The sequence below is a fragment of the Danio aesculapii genome, unplaced genomic scaffold, assembly GCF_903798145.1.
Source record: "Danio aesculapii unplaced genomic scaffold, fDanAes4.1, whole genome shotgun sequence".
Taxonomy (NCBI): Eukaryota; Metazoa; Chordata; class Actinopteri; order Cypriniformes; family Danionidae; genus Danio; species Danio aesculapii.
This window is the reverse complement of record NW_026613643.1, coordinates 70,821-91,610: the sequence shown is the minus strand read 5'-3', so window position 1 is coordinate 91,610 and position 20,790 is coordinate 70,821. Positions and strand designations below refer to the sequence as shown.

The following is a 20,790-nucleotide window of genomic DNA, read 5'->3' as shown; positions in this document are numbered from 1 at the left end:
GACGACGACAAGGTTTGTTTGAGCCCGGGTCGACCATGGCTCGTTATTATATGTATAAATCATTCTGCTGTAATGTCTCGGCTCTTCGGCTGTGTATTTCAAACATGGCGGGTTTTTTTGTTTTCATTCTGGCTTGTTGCGTAAGCGAATGACGCCTCTCTGTAAACCAATAGAGTTCAGCTGCGCGTGTGGCTCCGCCTTTTGGTACCCTTTCTCGTGTTTGGTACCCTTTCGAAAGGGTGCCGAAAAAGTGGTACGGTACGGTTCGGTTCGGTACGCTTTTTGACAGTGGAAACGGCTATAAAAGCGTACCAAACCAAACCGAACCGAACCGTACCGTACCACTCAGTGGAAACGGGCCATTAAACAAACCTTTCTCCAGTTGAATCACAACGCGGGAGCGGCGCAGGCTTATGACATCACACGCCACGCCAAAATAAAAGTCTTTTTTTTTTTTTTTTTTACCTTTTTTTGCCACTTACTGTTGCAGTCATGACTTATTGATACATTTCTCCCTCGTTTTCCACTTTCTCACATACACAGACACACATATATTCAGTATTTGGAGCTGATCAAAACCTTTACTTAAGCATTTTAAGACAATAAAAAAAACTGATTTAAAAAGTGTTTAAAGCAGAAAATCTCAACATTCTAAAAGGTATAACAAATAATCTGACGGGTGTTTTGAGCTGAAACTTTACAGACATAAAAGACTTATCCTAAATCTTAAAAAGGGGGTGAAATAGGTGTCCTTTAAGTAAAAAGTGTTCATTACTACTACATGTTTTAGTTCCACTAACTAGTCATGACTTGTTATAAATAGTTTTTCTTTGCGTTTGGACACTTTATCCTGTTAAAAAATAACAAAACAATAAAAATGTCCTGTTTGCAATAAATAAAACAACGAACAGGAACAAAATAACTTCTCTTCAACACTTGCTTCAACAGTTTCTTTATATGAGAGTAATTAACAATAAAAAGTGAGCGATTGGTCCATATTTTAAATTTCGGTCCAGAGAGGTCATGTATTGATATTCGACTGGTCTCGCACAGTCAAGTGATGCGATTTCGCAGGTCAGAGTTCACAAAGCTTGAACTTTGCAACGCAGTGAACTGCAAAACGACGCACGAACTTGCGTTTCCGGTCTGACGCATTCACATGCGTATGAATGGAAGTCTATGGGGAGAAAAGTCCAGTGTGACCGCAGCTTAAGTACAAGTGAATGGTTTCTCTCCAGTGTGGATCATCATGTGTAGATTAAGGGATGATGAATGGCTGAAACGCTTTCCACACTGAGTGCATGTGAATGGTTTCTCTCCAGTGTGGATCCTCATGTGTCGATTAAGGGATGATGAATGGCTGAAACGCTTCCCACACTGAGTGCATGTGAATGGTTTCTCTCCAGTGTGGATCCTCATGTGTTGATTAAGGTTTGTTAAGCAGTTAACACTCTTCCCACACTGGGTACATGTGAATGGTTTCTCTCCAGTGTGGTTCATCATGTGAATCTTCAGTTTGCTTTTGCTTGCCAAACTGTTCCCACACTGAGTGCATGTGAATGGTTTCTCTCCAGTGTGGATCATCATGTGTCGATTAAGGGAAGATGAATGACTGAAACTCTTCCCACACTGGGTGCATGTGAATGGTTTCTCTCCACTGTGGATCTTTAAGTGATTATTAAGGTTTGATGATTGGTTGAAACTCTTCCCACACTGAGTGCATGTGAATGGTTTCACTCCAGTGTGGATCATCATGTGAATTTTAAGATTGCCTTTTCTTCCAAAACTCTTTCCACACTGAGTGCAGGTGAAACAATTCTCATCTCTCCTTTTCAAAATACCATCAGTCTGTAAATGAGTTTTTTCCTCAATTTTGACATGATGTTCCTCGTCTTTACTCCCCTCATTCTCTTCAATTAGGTCTGAAATAAAATAAACAACATTATTTTTAAGTCTTAAAAACTCATCAAAAGCTGAAAAGTGAAAAGACACTGGAAACATTGGCTACACCCACTGTAATTTTGATGCAAATTAAAACTAAAATAAATCAGATCATATTGTGTTTAGTCCATTAACGTGTACACATTTATACAGATTCAATTCAATTAATCTTTATTTATCTAGTGCTTTTACAACGTAAATTGTGTCAAAGCCACTTAACATAGAAGTTATAGTAAATTGAAACTGTGTCAGTCCAGTTTTCAGAGTTTCTTACATAATTGATTATAAAAGTCATTTTGGTCATATTGATAAGACGGATTTGAAAACTGTAAATGGCCTATTTTTATTTGTATATATTCACAATTACAACATAATGTTTTTCTAAAATTTGTAAAGCAGACAGGGAATACTTGTTCATTCTGTGCCTGACTGGTAAATGCATCAGAAAAAAAGTTCTGGGGTAACAGCTGAACAAACAGCTGAATATTTACCTCACAGACATAAGACAATACCTGCCAACACTCCCGTATTCTCCCATATTTCAGACCGATCTCCCATATTCTTCTGTCTTTTAGTTATATTCATGGACGTTTTTTTTCTCCATTGGCCTCTATTACGACAACATTTTCTTATTGCAAATCCATGACAGCATATAATCATGCATTTATGATTGTTGGTTGTTTTCTGTGATGACAGTCAACATTGTTTAATTGGTCTCCACCCATGGGACGGCAAAAAGGAAATGGGTGAGAGTATAAAGGAAAAGGAGGAGAGTTGAAGAGGGCAGCATTATGTAGTGTGCGGAAGAAATAGAAATTGACTGAACTGTTGCAGTGCGGGGAAACGAGTAGAGAAACCGGGTCGAGACGAGCAGTGTAAACTTAAGGACTGGCTGTGAGAAACAAAAAGCGAAAGTACGTATCGAAGCAACAGAGCAAAGAGCGCTGTCTTGTTACTGAAGTGCTCATGACGTCTGTGAATGAGTGCATCACCAAAGACTTCAGTGTAGTGTGTCCTGAACAAAATCAACTTACTGATTTATCTCGCAACAATTTTATTATGGCAAGAATAAAAGCAAAAAAAGATACACTAACTTTAAAAAAATACACGTTTCTTTAGCCCGCTCCACAATTCACACATTACTGTCTGGGTAGTTTCTCTCTTTTGCTTATGCTAAAAAGGCAATAATGGTCCAAAATTCCTGACCATTTTCACCAATAAAGCCTAGAAAAACAGGGCATCAGTATATTGTAAACCGATAGGTTCAAATATTTCTTTCCAGTGATCTGTGCGTTTTGTTTTCGTGGAGTTTCAGTGCATTTTACTGACGCATTTCTAAAAACAATTCGTAGAGAGAAAAGAAAGAATGTTTTTTGGCAATATGAGGAGACAACGCAGCAAAACGCGTATATATGTGGCCTTCGACCCCTGGGGGTTAAACACCATGATGCAGTTAATAACGTTATGTAGGAGTCTAATTGTTGTTGTTCTGAGATTGTATGTAGAGAGGTCTACAAACTTTTTGCGAGTGTTGAAGCTGGCCTCTGCTGATGAAACTGCAAACTATCTACAGTAAACTTTCTTTTAATAGAATCTGTCTCCTGCTCTTCTTCATCTGATAGACTGGTCTTTTATTGGTTAAAACTGTTGGTCCCCCTACAAAGTGTATTTATGCACGCACACTATAATCTGCTGTTTTACTACACTGAACTCCATATAAAAGAGAAACTTTTTTGAACAGGCCTATCTAAAGGGTTAATGCAGCCAACTGATGATCAACAGTATGACACATTTGACCTCTTCCCAACAGGGAAAACAACAACAATCTAGAATGCATGGTTATTTGGTGTCATGGCTTTGCGGTTAAAAAAAAAATGTGGTTATAATGGAAGTCAATGGGTCCAAAACAACCAAGAACATAATAAAAGGGTATAGGGCTGCACGATTAAGCGTGTTATTATCAAGATAATGATATTTGTGGCCACGATCAATAATTAAATATCGTCACAAATTTACATTATAAATACCAAGCCGTTATTTTAATGGGCGGAGTGTACGGATTGTACCGCAACACAAGCATGATGTGACTGCGTCTAGATTGCAAGTGTTTTTTGAGGAATGTAATGTTGATCAGGTAGCCTTTGCTTCTGTTCAGTCCAAACTTCAAGGTAACACAACAAACCTCATTAACCACCTTAAAAGCCATCACAAGGTGGCTGTCATCAGTGGGTTAATGAGCTCAGGAGAATTCTGCTTTGCATTTTTCTTTGCATTACTAACATCACTAAACCAGACAACATTTGTTTTTATTCAAAAGAGATTCAGCAGTTGTTGTTTTTTCTGACACGTTTGCCTGTCATATAGACAGAGAACACTATTCAATTGTTTCAATATAAAAAAAAGTAATTGTGGCCCTGTTCTCGCGGGTATTCAGGTTAGTTTTCATCAATCTGATGCAACTTTTATCATTTACAAGAAAAAAAAAAATGCTATTAAAAGTTTCAGATCAATTAACTCAATTTATAAAAAGACTAGTCTATTTTATGCATGAAATAATGAAATAGATAACTAATTTCCTTTATTTCCGATTAGACCATGCACTTTATTCAGTTTTACAGTTTTAATAGGTATATACATGCTTATTTTAAATAACATTCGTTTAACAAATATTTTAGCACATTAAAAGTAATTAAATTATCTTGTCTTTTGATTAAAAAAATGTATGCAAAGGATCAGGAATTGATTGCGCGCGCAAAAAAACGCAATCATCCAACACGTGCATCACTCTCATGCCACGTTTTCAAGGATAAATTCATGTCTGAGTGCTGCTTTGAATAGAAAAAAATGATTAAAAAATACATTAAAGACTAAACACATAAAATAAAACATTCACAAAACATTCACTAATGGAAAAACACCAATTGACGGGTGCTGCTTTCGGTTTTAAAACAATCAAGCAGATTTTTAAAAAATCTAATTTGCAGAAGAGAAATGATAAAAATTTAGCAAAAGAAAAAGATTAAACATATCTGTTAAAAGAACATTCTACTGTATATATTCTTTCGACTCGATACAACAGCTAAGATTATTAATGACGAAGTGTAAAGCGCGTTCCGCTGTTTATAAATGAGGCGAAGAGAATGCGCAGTTTAGTATTTAATTTTATTTTAGTATTTATACAAGTCGGGATTTGAACCCAAAAGTCATTTGAAGCTCAGTAACAACATGCACACTCACGTTCCGCTAGGCTGTATGAGACAGAAGAAATTTTGGACTCTGTTTTTCAAACGCAGATTCGCATTCCGCTGTTTATAAATGAGGAGGCGGAGAGAATGCGCAGTTTAGTTTTACCTCAAGATATTGAAATAAAAACTAGCACTGAACTGCTCATCACGCTCAAAAAGTTACACTAAAATGCAAAACTGTTGTTAGTTGCACCCGCGGGAAGCACAATGAACCGAACATGCCATTCTTTTAATTCAATATTCATGAAGTATGTGACCCAACTGCAGATGCTTTGTCATGTTAGTCGTGACTCTGTTTTATAACTTATTAGTTTATTACAATAATTACACTTAGCCACAGTGTAGCAACGCTTTTGAGCACATCTTGCGATCCATCTCTAATCAAATGTTTAGATTATTATTAAAGGTGCTCGCAAGCTGCAAAGTTCATGTGCATGCAGAAATGTGTGAGAACTAGTAACAACTACTAGAAACAAGTTTTAATCCATAAAGCAGTTCATGAAAAAAAGGAAATTGTGATCAACGTGACATATGCAAGTGGAAAGTACTAAGCCAGGGGTGTCCAAACTCTGTCCTGGAGGGCCGGTGTCCTGCAAAGTTTAGTTACAACCCCAATCAGACACATCTGGGCTAGCTAATCAAGCTAGTAGTGGTGGGAAAAGCAAGGCTTCATGAACGTTTCGAAACTCCACTCTACGGTGACACCTAGTGGTCATTTTTTATATTGCACTGAAATAGCTTCAGCAAAGAGTTGAGCAAATTGAGGTGTTAAACCCCACTTTGTAAGCTAGGATCTGCAAGCGATTTAGTGAAGCGGTTAGGGTTCCTGACTACCGTGTGGGGATACTGGGTTCGAACCCAGACTGATGAAGCTATTTTGAAATGCTTTAATATCTGTATGAAATGCTTTGTTCTTGTATCGTTTTGTTTCAACATTGGTCTGACATCCGAATAAACACTTTGTGAATAAATATGTCTTGTTTTGGTCATAAAACAGGGTTGTTGCTAGATCAGATACAGTTGTGGCCAGAAGTTAACAAGAATTATTTATATTATTCAATAAATTTCCCATTGTATTTTATTAACATCTACCCAAAACCTAAACCCAACCATCACAGTACTGTAAAATATTCATTATTGTTTTACAGTGTTACAAAAACGATGCTAAATTGATGGCGTATCAGCAGCTGTATCCTATCTAGACTACACTATAAAACAGTAACATTATTAAAATACATAAAATCATGAATTTGGAGTATTTGTACAAGTCGGGATTCGAACCCAAAAGCTCAGTAACACACGCACACCCACGTTCCGCTAGGCTAAATGAGACGGAAGAAATTTTGGACCCTGTTTGTCAAACGCAGATTTGCCAGGTCTTGAAGCGCTTCTAAACTGATCGATGCTTTAAATTGCTTTAGTCACGTGACCAGGTGTTTCGAAACACTTTAGTCACATGACCTGGGTGTTTCAGATCATGCTTCGATGCAGTGTTTCGAAACACTTGCGCTTCGGGATCTCGATACGGTGTCGAAAAGTCAGTTCCACATCAGCCATCCCTACTTACTAGGCTTTCTAGAAACATTCATGCAGGTGTGTTGAGGCAAGTTGGAGCTAAAAGCTGCACGACACCGGCCTTCCAGGACGAAGTTTGGACACCCCTGTACTAATCCAACACGATCACTGTAATAGCAGATATCTTCTACGAGAATACTGTATATCGTCAGCTCAGTTAAACTTCTTTTAATTTATTGTTTTTATTTATTTTATATAGCTCCAGTGCTCAAGGACGCTTTACAAACAGTAGAAAAACAAGAAAAGTAATAAACTTAAGAAGGTAGAGAAAATGGGAGACTAATAATACATAAAAGAATGAAAATGGGAAAGACATGGGAACAAGTCACAAAAGAAACTCATTCCTGTCTTTCAATGAGTGCTTATGTGCATTTAGGAGAACTAGGCAGCACACTCAGGGCTGCAAGATGGATTTCATTTAGTATTCTTATTATTAAAATATATCTGAATGAGGATCAAATGACTGAATTGGTCTTTGAGAATGAAAATTAACCTGTTTGTTCCTGCAGATCTTCCTGTTTGACTGTGAATGTTTCTTCAATCTTCACATCTTCACTCTCCTCTTTAATAAACGCCATCTTTATAACAGTGTGGAGATCAGTCGCTTCAGCAGGAGTTTTTCTCTGTGTTTGGACACTTTATCCTGTTTAAAATAAATAAAACAATGAACAAAATAACTTCTCTTCAACACTTGCTTCAACAGTTTTTTTAATGAGAGTAAATAACAAAAAGATGAAAGAAACAAGAAATCAAAAAGAAATCATTGAGGTAAAGTTGGTTTTATATTCGCACATTTGTTCAGTGACAACTTGTGACATGGTCCTTGTATCGTTTACCATGGTACTTTGAGTCTGAAATCTCATCTAAGTAGGACTTGAAAACAACATTACTATTTATTTGACTGTGAACAATGTTGTATTTTGATAAGATGATTTCCTTGTTTAGAATTAGCAAATAATTATTTAAAAAAGTTAAATTAAGGTTGTTTTAGGAGAAAGTCTGAATGTGCGAATATAACACCAACTTTACCTCAATAAAGAAATCAGGTCTGAGCTAGAAACAATAGCCACAAATGAGCAGATTAAAACTAGTACTCCATTTCTTATATATAGTGATGTATACATAGAATGAACTGACATTATGCTACTTAATAAATTAAACCTTCATTAAAACATTTATTATACACATTTCTGTTACTTTATTCAAACAGTAGCCCTGGATTACTTTGAGTAAAATAGTACAACGTTGTATAAAGAGTAAATATTGTCAACAACAGGTACATATTTTGAGCCGAAGAGAAAACCTGAAACTTTAATCAATCGCTTTATATCTGAAAAGCTTTAAAACAAACCTTTCTCCACTTGAATCACATCGCGGGAGCAGCGCAGCCTTATGACGTCACACGCCACGCCAAAATAAAAGTCTTTTTTGTTTAGCTTTTTTGCCACTTGCAGTTATGTTGATACATTTCTCCCTCGTTTCCCACTTTACACAACAGATCTGCTATCTCTCACACAGACACAGATATTCAGTATTTAGAGTTGTTGATCAAAACCTTTAATCTAAACATAATCTAAACAAGACAATTTTGAAAAACGTTTTTAGAGTCATTATTACTATAAAGTGCCTTTGAGACACCAAAAAAAAAAAAAAAAAAAAAAAAAAACAGTTTGAGATTTTTGATTTAACCACATAGTTGTTGTATTCATTAGACCTTAGGCTGTAAGTAAGTCAATCCTGTCATGAACAAATTCTATAAGTATATTTTCATTGCAGTGTGATTATATCTATATTTTCAGAAAGGTAATGAGTCCCTTTACCAACCTAACTTCATGGAAAAAATCTATTTATAATAATGAAATAATAGACAAAACATAAATTTTCCAATAAAATATAAAATCAGTGCACATACTTTTCTAAATAAAACCCAAGATCTAAAATATTTTGTCAAGATTTCAGACAATATTAACTGGCCCTTGTTGGTTAATTAAGAAATCACACGAGATGTTTTGCTGAGGTTATAAATAATTTGTTCATTTTCATAAAAGTTGAACATGACGGTTGAAAACAAGATGACAGGGTGGACATTAGCATGACAGGGTGGACAAAGGCTTTATTCAGTGAACTAAATATAGAGGAACATTTGAAAAACAACAGGTATAACAAGAAATATTAAAGGGTTCATATAAAAGGGTTATAAAGTTTTCAAGAATTCAACTTCTGTTTTCACTAATACTGCTAACCACTGAGCCACCATGCCGCCTCTTCTGTTATCAATTAGGTTTTATCAATATGCAAATTAATGGTAAAATAAACTATTATTGTCCTTCAAATTAAACTAGATTTGCTAATGAATGTAAATCTTTATATTGTACACTGTATTGGAGGAGTGAATGGAATGTTGGAAGCAACTCAAGTTAAACACCTTAATACTGTTGTTGTTGTTTTTTCAGAATAAGGTAAATAATTAGATTACAGATGTTCACATAAGTATACAAATACTTAGGGCTGCAGTTTTATTTCAAACAGTCAGTGAGCTCCATTATATGGACTTTAAAATGATGTCCTCAATATAGACTAAGACAGATATTGCCAAAAGGTTTGTATTGTCCACGACTCATATTGCATCTACTCCTGCAGTGTATGTGTGTGTGCATAAAAAAATTAACTAATTAACAATAAAATATTAAAGAAAATAAAGTGTCAATAACAATGCATATATGTCCACCCTGTCAAGGAAAGATTTGTGACAGGGTGGACAATGACAAGGAGGACATTTTTGGCTAAAGATAGCATTTATTCAACACATGTTATACCTGCAGCTGGTAAAGTGTTTCCCTATTTAAGCTCTTTGTATACAGTTTAAAAGCTACATCTTTAATTTCTGATTCTTTTAAAAATTAATTAATGTTTCACTCTGACAGGGACATGTTAAGCTTGTCAACATTCAGTTTCAAACCCAACATGAGGAAAAATAGGAAACATAAGTGTAGATATTTACTGTGTGCACAGCAGATGTTTAAACCTCCTCTGAAAAGCAAACTGGGCACGGGGATGCCAATGAGTACATCAGAGTACATCTTAAAGGGGCATTTACCACATCATGACAGGGTGGACAGCAATTTTAAGGACACGTGCAAAATGATTAATGACATTATTAAAACAAAATAAAAGTTATTAAAGTGCCTTTTTTGTTCAATAACTTGTTTAAGACAATAAGAATATATTAAAAAAAATTTAATTTGATCTAATTTACCTACTTTTTAGCCTCATTGAAGTTGTCTGAGCAGTGTGTGGGACATGGCAAAATCACATCTATTCAATGAAAGAATATGGCAAAAACAGACAAAAACATATTTCAAAACACTTATAATTCTACCTGCATGTGTGTAAAGGTTTAACCAAATATATTAAAACATCAGAGTTTCATTATTGTGCATTATGTTCATATAGGACTGATTCAATCTTGTGAGACATCAAAGGAACTTTATAGTGATAATGACCCAGCTAGTGAAACTAAAACGTGTAGTAGTACTGGGTACTTTTTACTTAAAGGGCACCAATTTGACCCCTTTTCAAGATTTAAGAAAAGTCTTTTGTGTCTCCAGCATGTGTCTGTAAAGTTTCAACTCAAAACACCCATGATATTTTTTATTATACCTTTTAGAATGTTGAGATTGTCTGCTTTAAACACTGAGTCTTAGTGGATTAAACAAGTTTTTTAAATTGTCTTAAAATGTTTAGAGTAAAGGTTTTGATCAACTCCAAATGCTGAATATATAAGCCATGACTAGGAATTTCGCAGATTTTTAGCCCATCATTAATTCTGTTTATTTACTTGAGTAAATGTGTGTAAATCTAAATTTATTCATTCATTTTAGTCCCTTTATTAATCGGGGGGTTGCCACAGCAGAATTAACATGTTTTCATATGCATGTTTTACGCAATGGATGCCCGTCCAGCCACAACCTATCTCTGGGAAAAATCTAAATTTATTCAGTTTTTAAATTAATTACAGTAATATTGACTAATATGAAAATGTTCATCTGATTTATGTACAATGCAGTTTGTAATGCAATATTTTCTTGTCTTTTAGTAGATATATTATGTGAGAGACTTGCTTTGTTTACCAAATAAATTGAATCTAATTGGATTAGCATTTTAAACATTAAATACAAGTTAAAATATATTATTATTTATTTATTATTTCACATATTAAGGTTTTAGTTATGATACTCCCAAAATAATTTCACAGAAATCCGCAGATTTTTACCAAAATTCTCCGCAGAAATAGCAAAAAACGTCTGCAGATTCTATCTGGCCCTAGCCATGACTTCAACAGTAAGTGGCAAAAAAAAGCTAAACAAAAATGACTTTTATTTTGGCGTGGCGTGACGTCATCAGGCGGCGCCACTTCAGCGCTGTGAATCAACTGGAGAAAGGTTTGTTTTAAAACGTTTACAGATATAAACCGATTTAAAGGTTCAGGTTTTTCATACGATGCTAAATTGTGTTCCTGTTGTTGAAAATATTATTTTAACTCTATACAACGTAGTATTATTTTACTCCTACGTAAATATTGGCTATTGTTTGAATAAGTTACAAAAATCTGTGTAATATGTGTTTTAATGGAACCTTTTACCTGATTTTTTTTTGTTAATTACTCTCATATAAAGAAACTGTTGAAGTAAAGTTATTTTGTTTCTGTTAATTGTTTTATTTGTTTTAAACAGGATTAAGTGTCCAAACGCAGAGAAAAACTCCTGCTGAAGCGACTGATCTCCACACTGTTATAAAGATGGCGTTTATTAAAGAGGAGAGTGAAGATGTGAAGATTGAAGAAACATTCACAGTCAAACATGAAGATCTGCAGGAACAAACAGGTTAATTTTCATTCTCAAAGACCAACTCAGTCATTTGATCCTCGTTCAGATATATTTTAATAATAAGAATACTAAATTAAATCCATCTTGCAGCCCTGAGTGTGCTGCCTAGTTCTCCTAAATGCACATAAGCACTCATTGAAAGACAGGAATCAGTTTTTTTCGTTACTTGTTCTCATGTCTTTTGTCATTCTTTTATGTATTATTAGTCTCCCATTTTCTCTACCTTCTTAAGGTTATTGCTTTTCTTGTTCTCCTACTGTTTGTAAAGCATCCTTGAGCACTGGCGCTATATAAAATAAATAAAAACAACAAATAAAAAAAGTTTAACTGAGCTGACGATATTTGACCTACAGTATTCTCATAGAAGATATCTGCTATTACAGTGATAGTGTTGGCTTAGTACTTTCCATTTGCATATGTTATGTTGATCACAATTCCCTTTTTTCATCAACTTCTTTATGGGTTTAAACTTGTTTCTAGTAGTTGTTACTAGTTCTCACAGATAGTATCTTAGTTAGAATTACATCATTATTATAATAACTAATTACCAGGGCTATTGTGTTTAAACGGGGTTTCTGTGGGTTCTTAAAATGTCTTATTTCAAAATTTTAGGCCTTAAAATACTTAAATTTACTTAAATATTGTGTTGTAGGTCTTAAATCTTTTTTTTAAACAAGTCTTCATTACCTTTGTTCATGTTTTGCTACCCAGTCTGGCCAAAACCCATACATTCACCAAGAATCCATCTCAATAAAACTTTAAACTTTTTATTCAAAAAGGTCATTTTAACTCTATTTATCATAACGGTTTAATTATTTTCCTCACAATAACATTTGTTTAAACGTGCTCCATGTATTTACTGCTGAGGACATCGACCTGGACAGATTGTTGTGCATAGATTTAGTTTATTATAGTTTTTAAAACTTTTAAAACATTTGTTTATTTTTATTATTTTTTCAAAGAAAGTTTATGTTGGAAAAGTGTGTGGCTATAAGTAAAGCTTGCTTGTTTTTAAACAATATGTAACATCTTTTGCTAAGAAATATCTAAAATATAATTTTTTTTATTCATTTATTATTGTATTATGTTATTATTAAATGTATTAAATCATAATATTTTTTTAACGGGCAAATAAAAATCTTTTCCATCTGTGGCATTTGAAAAATTTCTTTGCCTTTAGCCCTTTATGAGTCTAAAATCTCATTCATAATTGTCATGGAAATGTCGTAAAAGTCTTGCATTTTACTTGGTAAAACCTGCAGAAACGCTGGTTTAAATTATGTAAATAAAAAGTGGATGCCCCCAATTTTAAATTTGCTGAATGAAATGGACACTAAAATAATTAATTATTATAAAACATTGTAAAGTATTCTAAACTATTTGATGTTGCTGTGGGACGACGTGAGACAAAACTAACAAATTATAGTGGAACAATAACGTTTAGCATTGCAGTGATTACAACTAGCCAACAAACTAGTCTAAAAATGACTTTTGCACCATAAGAAATGGATTACAGCATGCTGATGATATGCAAATATTTGAGTGTAAAGTTTCTCAAAAGAAAATATATTGTGCTCAAAGGGAAAAAGATTTTTGTTTTAACCCATACGTTAATAAAGATTATATTTTAGAGCAGTAATCACAGTACCGTGAAACTGTGATATTTTTATTTAAGGTTATCATACGGTCAGAATCTTATACTGGCCCATGCCTAATGCTGCGTGATGTTGCAAAGTCATATTTTATTATTATTTTTCCTTGTATGTATAGTCATGAACACACTCGTTTGTAGAGCAAGTAGTGTGACCGTTTTCTGCCGTTTATTAATCCTGGTCATTTCTCCAATAGGCAACTGAATTGGAAGTGCTAAAACAATAGCATGAGATCAGGTCACTGACATAAATGTAAATTTTTGTATGTCGCTGTTTGTCATTGTGCTCTGTTTATCCTGAGAGCTGATACTGAGGATCCTTAGGGCTTTTCACACTTGAAACGGTTAACCCTGGGTCATTCTAACCCTCGTTATCAGAATCCTGGGTTATCTGTAATCACATTCCACACTGCTCATGCTATACCTGGTGTTCATTAACAGACGGTTCACATTCCCTAAACCCGGGTTAACAATATTATTTGTATATTTACGTTGTCACTGTCCCTGATTGGACAGACAGAAGGTAACCTTTTTAGATAGCATTTCTGCATCTTGTCGGGTATATAAAATGTCACCACATAGGTCTTCATCTAAGCCTCAGGACATGCACAAAGGCAAGAAAACAAAGACAAAAGTACAAATGAATGAAAACAAGAAGCAAAGTATGTCATCTTGGCATCTCCTCATCACTCCAGTTTACAGCAAACGTGGCATTAAGCATTTGCATAAGTTTATTCATTCATTTTCCTTCAGCTTAGTCCCTTTATTCATCAGGGGTCACCACAGCAGAATGAACCACAAACTTATCCAGCATATGTTTTAAACAGCGGATGCCCTTCCAGGGCTCGACAATAAGGACCTGGGGCCAGCGTGCGAGATGCTCGGGATAGTATAGAGAATGGTTATTGGGCCGATTGGGCCAGTGCTGCCTTGTCACTAAAGTATAATTTGGCTGCTACTGTTTGTCAATTGCGTGCAAATACAGGGTGCTTTCACACCCAGACGTTTGTTTCAGAACCTGTCTCGTTTGCCCAGTAAGCGTGGTTTGTCTGGCATATGTGAATCCCGCAATTGCGTGGGATCCACGCCAAATCAATCGGTCCAAGATTGCCTGAATGAGGTGGTCTCGGATCGATTGTTGGTTGTGTAATAGACATATGAAGAGAGAAATATGAGCAGGGCGGGAGGTCATTTCTATAGGCAAATACGTTTATGTCTAATACGAAAGTGAAAACATGCTGAAATATTACTTAGTGCTGTTTATCCGTTTTGAAAATTGACCGAAGTTACCATCTGATAATTTTTCCGTATTTTAATCTTATAATATTTTGTATAAGGCCTGTTGTTTTGTTCATTTCTGCACTGACACCTTGAAAAAAAGATCAACATTGATCTGCTTCATGGTCTGACTGCAGTCCCAGTGTTTTGAATGAGAAATGCACCCATTTCTAAGACTTTCATTAACATTCTCAGTCTACATTTTAATAAAAGTGAAAGGCCATGATTGATTAAAATGTAGGCTAATATGATTAATATTTGGATGGATCAAGCAAGAACAAGTGAAATGCATTTTAAAACTAGGTTTACAAATAAATGAAAAATCTAAATATTGACTGTAGACTGATGTAATGCGCCTGTTGTTAAAGTAACGCATTTTGGTGGGTTTCGAACAAACTAAAAACATAAAATTGTTGTAGTTTTCAACAAAACCACACATTAAACAATTCATTGAAATTAATCTAATCAGTATTGTATTTAAATTAAATCTGTTTATTTAAATATATACCTTCTGTAAGTTCCATTCATGAAACTCACCTCAGTCACTATCATTAGTTGTCATATATACATATATACTCTCCAATCTGCTGATTTTTACTCACTCATCGCACCACTGCAGCAACAGTGTCAGTCTAGCTGAGCTCCTATCCACTTCCATCATAACATTTCTGTAAGAGCACACTCTAGACATACCAATGACTACCAATGCACCTCTGCTGCAGAGTCACTCTACTGCGCCTCATTCCCCCTCTGCAACACAGCCGCAACAGTAACACTCTGCTTGAGTTCACATACACTTCAATTCAATCATTTACTACTGACACACTCCCCAGCACTGCCACAGCAGTTAACATGTCTCTCCAGAGATGTCTCTGCAGTCACAGAGATGCTCTGGTGAGCTTCATTTCCCTCTACACCACTGCTGCAGCAGTGATGCTCTGCTAAGCTCATATACACTTCCACTTAGCCATTCACTATTGATACACACAGAGACGCTCTGCCTGAGCTCATGTCCACTATCATTCATCCATACCACTACTGACACACCCCCATCACTGCCAAAGCAGTTAAAACGCTTCTGCAAAAGTGTATTTTTACCTTTTATTATTGACTTCCATCGCACCTCTGCACAGAGACGCTCCGCTGAGCTTCATTCCCCTCTGCACCACTGCCACAGCAGTGATGCTCTGCCTGAGCTTTGTTATACTTCCAAATTTTTATACTGATAGTCTACTCTGCTCTGCCAGAGTAGTTTAAACACCTCTGTGGATGCATAGGTACCCTTTATTAATTTCATGATACTGACACTCACCGCACGTGTGCACAGCAGAGACACTCTGCTGAACTTTATAGTTACATTTCACCACTGCCATAGTAAGCCTGTCTAACAGAGCTCACGCAAACATGCTTCAAATCATTACATTTACCTCACTCTCCCGCCCGGTCCATGCAATTAACACTGCCCCGGGAGCACACATAGTTGTACATATTCCATCAGCCAGTACACCACTCCAGTAGCACTGACCACTCTTATCTCACCATTTACACCATCACCGGTCCCGTTTTTGCTCCTACAAAATTTTCTAGCACAATTTTTAACACCTTTTTATACCCAGCAGCCAGGTATTGCATTGATCTTCATTGCCTTTTGGGGGTTCTTCAAATACGCGGCTGCTGTCCCGAGCAGAGAATTTTGGGGAGATCTCGAGACCTACCTGAGCTCAGAGCTCCCCTCTCGCCCTGCAAACGGGAGTTAGCCCAGGGCTAAAGTACTTTTTGAGCTCTGGGCTCTCTCCCGGGACAGCATGCCAAACTTGTTCATCAGCTAAGTGTGAACTCTTAAAGGATGAATTGAATTGAATCTGCTTAAATGTGTACACATTAATGGACCAAACAAAGTATGATCTGTTTTATTTTACATTTAATGTGCATCAAAATTACAGTGTGTAGCCAATGTATCCATTGTTTTTTCAATTTTCAGCTTTTGATGAGAGTTTTTAATTCTTAATGAAAACTAATGTTTTTATTTTATATTTCAGACCTAATTGAAGAGAATGAGGGGAGTAAAGAGGAGGAACATCATGTCAAAATTGACGAAAAAACTCATTTACAGACTGATGGTAGTTTGAAAAGGAGAGACGAAAATCGTTTCAACTGCACTCGGTGTGGAAAGAGTTTGGCAAGCAAAAGCAAACTTAAGATTCACATGATGAACCACACTGGAGAGAAACCATTCACATGCACTCAGTGTGGGAGGAGTTTTAACTGCTCATCACACTTCAATAAACACATAAGGATCCACACTGGAGAGAAACCATTCACATGCACTCATTGTGGGAAGAGCTTCAGTTGCTCATCATACCTTAATCTACACATGAGGATCCACACTGGAGAGAAACCATTCACATGCACTCAGTGTGGGAAGAGTTTTAACCAAGCATCATCCCTTAATCAACACATGAGGATCCACACTGGAGAGAAACCATTCGCATGCCCTCAGTGTGGGAGGAGTTTTAACTGCTCATCACACCTTAATAAACACATGAGGATCCACACTGGAGAGAAACCATTTACATGCACTCAGTGTGGGAAGAGTTTCAGCCAATCATCATCCCTTAATCAACACATGCGGATCCACACTGGGGAGAAACCATTCACATGCACTCAGTGTGGGAAGAGTTTCAGCCAATTATCATCCCTTAATCAACACATGCGGATCCACACTGGGGAGAAACCATTCACATGCACTCAATGTGGGAGGAGTTTCAGCAAATCGTCAGACCTTAATAAACACATGAAGACCCACACTGGACAGAAACCATTCACATGCACTTAGTGTGGGAAGAGTTTCAACCGATCTGCAAACCTTAAGGAACACATGAAGATCCACACTGGTGTGAAAGAGTATATGTGCTTTAAGTGTGAGAAGACTTTTATTACAGCTCCAAAATTTTAACTGCACCAGACGATTCACACTGGAGAGACCAGACAAATGTACACACTGTGACAAGAAGTTTAATCAGTTAACACTTCTGAAAACACAAAAGGGGATTCACACTGAAGAAACCGTACAGATCTGATCAGTGTCTACAGAGTTTCGCTCATTCAGCGCAGCTTAAGAAACACATGGACAAAAAGTTGCACACATGACATAAATGCAGCAAAACATTTTGTCATGTGCACAGGACGTTTCATGTCTGAATAATGTTTGAAAAGGCTGAGTGATGGTATACTGTTTTCCAACACTCCTACACTGCAATGATGTGTTGCACTCCTCGCGTTTAGCATAAACACAATAATAATAATACTAATAATTATTATTATTATTATTATAACCTTTATTTTACCAGGAAAGATACATTGGTTTTAAAAATCTTTTACAAGAGCGTCCTGGCCAAGTTTAGGCAGTACACGTCACATGGGTCTAACAGACAACAAACAAAAAACAATGCAGAGTTCAGACTGCATGATTTTCAAAGTAGTCGTGTCACAGATGTTTTCACACTGCATGACTATCTGAGCTTGCGTTTTGTCACTGCTTTGTTTACACTGCAAGATGGATCGGGGACAGGGGCTTTCAAATTGCATGACTTTACAATAGAAAGAATCGCTGACAACTTTGTCCAAACTACGTCTCACAGCCAAAAACACGTAGTATATCTTTTGTTATTAACTACATAACGCGAAAAAAGCCTTTAATGGTGTAGAAAATGTACATATTTGCTCACCTGGGTTTGAAGAGAATTAGCAATTTCTCCTCAACTTTCTTTGACTTTCTGTATGAAACGTCAAACAGACATGGGTGCTCCTGTCAAACCTCCATTTCTTTGGTCCAAATAAACCAAAAATGAGCAATTTTTTATTTTATTTTTTTCATTTTTTACCTTCTCCCTCAACCTCCCGCTGGCCTGCAATTACACACAAGTTAATGCTGCTCTCTCATTGGCTGTAGGCAATCGCCGATGTTATTTTCAGTCAAAACTCATTTCATATAAGATATCTTTAATTTGCTTTATTCCTGCATAATACCATTTCTTATAAAAAATAGTGTAATTCCCTTTTTTAATGTAATCATTTAAAAACAGCGGTTGCTTTAAAATCTCTTCTTTACTAAATGTACAATCAATATGCTTTCTAAAATCTCCCCATGCCTTGATAACTTCTTTATAGAATTCTGGAATCCCATTCATCATATTCTCTTTGGGCTTCATCCATAATATATATTCTTGCATTTCCCCACATTTATTTAAAAAATATGTCATCGCATCTTTCCATACGTGTTTTTCTTCTTTCCAGTATTTATTTCCAGTTTTTATTCTTATGCTTTTCATTCTGATGAGTGGATCGATTAAACCTAACCCCCCTTCTTCTACTTTACCAATTATGGTATCATAAGCTATCTTGGAAGGTTTCCCGTCCCATATAAAATCTAATACGATAGCTTTTATCTTCTTATATACACTCATTGGCAAACTCACTGTACCTAAAACATACCACATTTTTGATAAAAATAAGGAATTTAAAACTAAAACTTTCCCCTTTAAAAACAAACCTCTTAATTTCCAGAAATGTAATCTTTTTTCCATTCCTTTTAAAACTTCCTCCCACACTAAATCCCTTGTTTCATTTTCACCAACCCTTATACCTAAAATCTTCATATTGGTTTTCTCCTCTTTAAATTGGATTTTTTCTGGTAAAGCCTTTGTTTTTCCTATTCTCATGTATTTCGTTTTTTTCCTTATTAATTTTTGCTCCTGTTCCTTTACAATATCTGTTTAAAATTTCCTCTGCTTTCTCAATACTTTTAATATCTTTTACTATTAAAGTTGTATCATCAGCATATTGAAATATTTTTTGTCCTTTTATATATTTTTTGTCCTTTTATATATAATCCTCGTATTTGCTTTTCATTATTAATTGCTAACCCCAATGTTTCAGATACAAGTGTGTATAGTAGTGCTGACATTGGACACCCTTGTCTTATCGATCTTGTTACTTTAAAATCTTTAGTTAAAAAACCATTTACTTTTATACAGCTTGTTATATCTGCATATAAACATTTTATCCATTGTAAATATCTTTTTCCAAAACCAAATCTCTCCATTACATTCATCATATATTTGTGTTCCACTCTATCAAAAGCTGAATCCAAATCTACACTAATTATATATCCTGTTTCTTTTTCCTCTCTCACATACCATATTATATCTCTTATATTGTTTATGACATCCGTTATGTCTCTTTTTAGAACCGCATATGCTTGATTTGTTTGGATTATGTTTGGTACAACTACTTTCAATCTGTTAGCTAAGACTTTCGCTAAAATTTTATAGTCTGTGTTCAACATACTTAAGGGTCTATAATTTTTTAAGTCTTCCTTGTCTCCATTTCTTTTATAAATCATTTTAACCATTCCTTTTTTCATACTATTAGTTAACTCCCCTTTTTCATAAATATCACTGTATCAATAGCTGATCAATAGCTGTTTCTATTTCTAAATCTGTTATCTCACTCTCGCACATTTCCTCGTCCTCTTTATTTAATTTTACTGTTATTTTTTCCAATAAGAAATTTTCATCATTTAAAACTACTCCATTTTCTGTAAATAATTCCTTATAAAATCGTCTAGTTTCCTTTAAAATTCCCTCTTTGTCCTCTACAGTTTTCCCATCTTGTATTTTTATACATTTGATTATAGCTGCTCTCTGTCTTGTTTTTTCTAATTCATAAAAGTATTTTGTACTTCTTTCTCCTTCTACAATGTCTTTAGCTCTGCTTCTAATAATTACTCCCTTACACTTTTCTTCTTCGATTTTCTTCAGCTTTTCCTGTAATTCTATTATTTTGTCAACATTTATCCCATTTACTTTACTCATTTCTTCATCCCATTCTTTTCTAATTTTATTCTCCTTGAATTTTTTTGCCTTTTGTCTTTTTTCTGATATATTTATTGAGTATTCTTTTATTCTATTTTTCAAATTATCCCACCATAAACTTGTTTCTGTTTCAAACATTTCATCATTCACACTATTGATTATTATATTTTCTATTTCCATTTTATACATTTCTATTTTGAACAACTCAGTGTTGAGTATCCACACTCCTGGTCCTTTTTCAATCTCATTAAAATTCATCGTTATCCATATAAAATCATGATCACTCTCACTATAGGTTTTGTATAAAACTTTGTTAACATATTGTACTTCTTTTTTCT

The 20,790-nt window shown here is 35.2% G+C and overlaps 1 protein-coding gene across 3 annotated transcripts in view; it reads right to left on the bottom strand.

The window, feature by feature from the left end:
• Positions 1 to 671: 671 nt before the first annotated feature.
• The window catches only part of LOC130220058 (gastrula zinc finger protein XlCGF8.2DB-like), a 57,948-nt gene continuing 37,829 nt past the window's right edge, over positions 672 to 20,790 (bottom strand). For 2 of the 3 annotated variants that reach the window (XM_056452479.1, XM_056452480.1), the window contains exons 2-3: positions 7,255 to 7,404; positions 672 to 1,922 (exon numbers count right to left, since the gene is read on the bottom strand). In XM_056452479.1, coding sequence (XP_056308454.1) covers positions 1,210 to 1,922; positions 7,255 to 7,339 — 798 coding nt within the window. In that variant the 5' untranslated portion in view covers positions 7,340 to 7,404 and the 3' untranslated portion in view covers positions 672 to 1,209. Of the gene's footprint in view, positions 1,923 to 7,254; positions 7,405 to 8,112; positions 8,166 to 20,790 lie in introns of those variants that run through there. The other variant, XM_056452481.1, reaches the window with a different exon arrangement.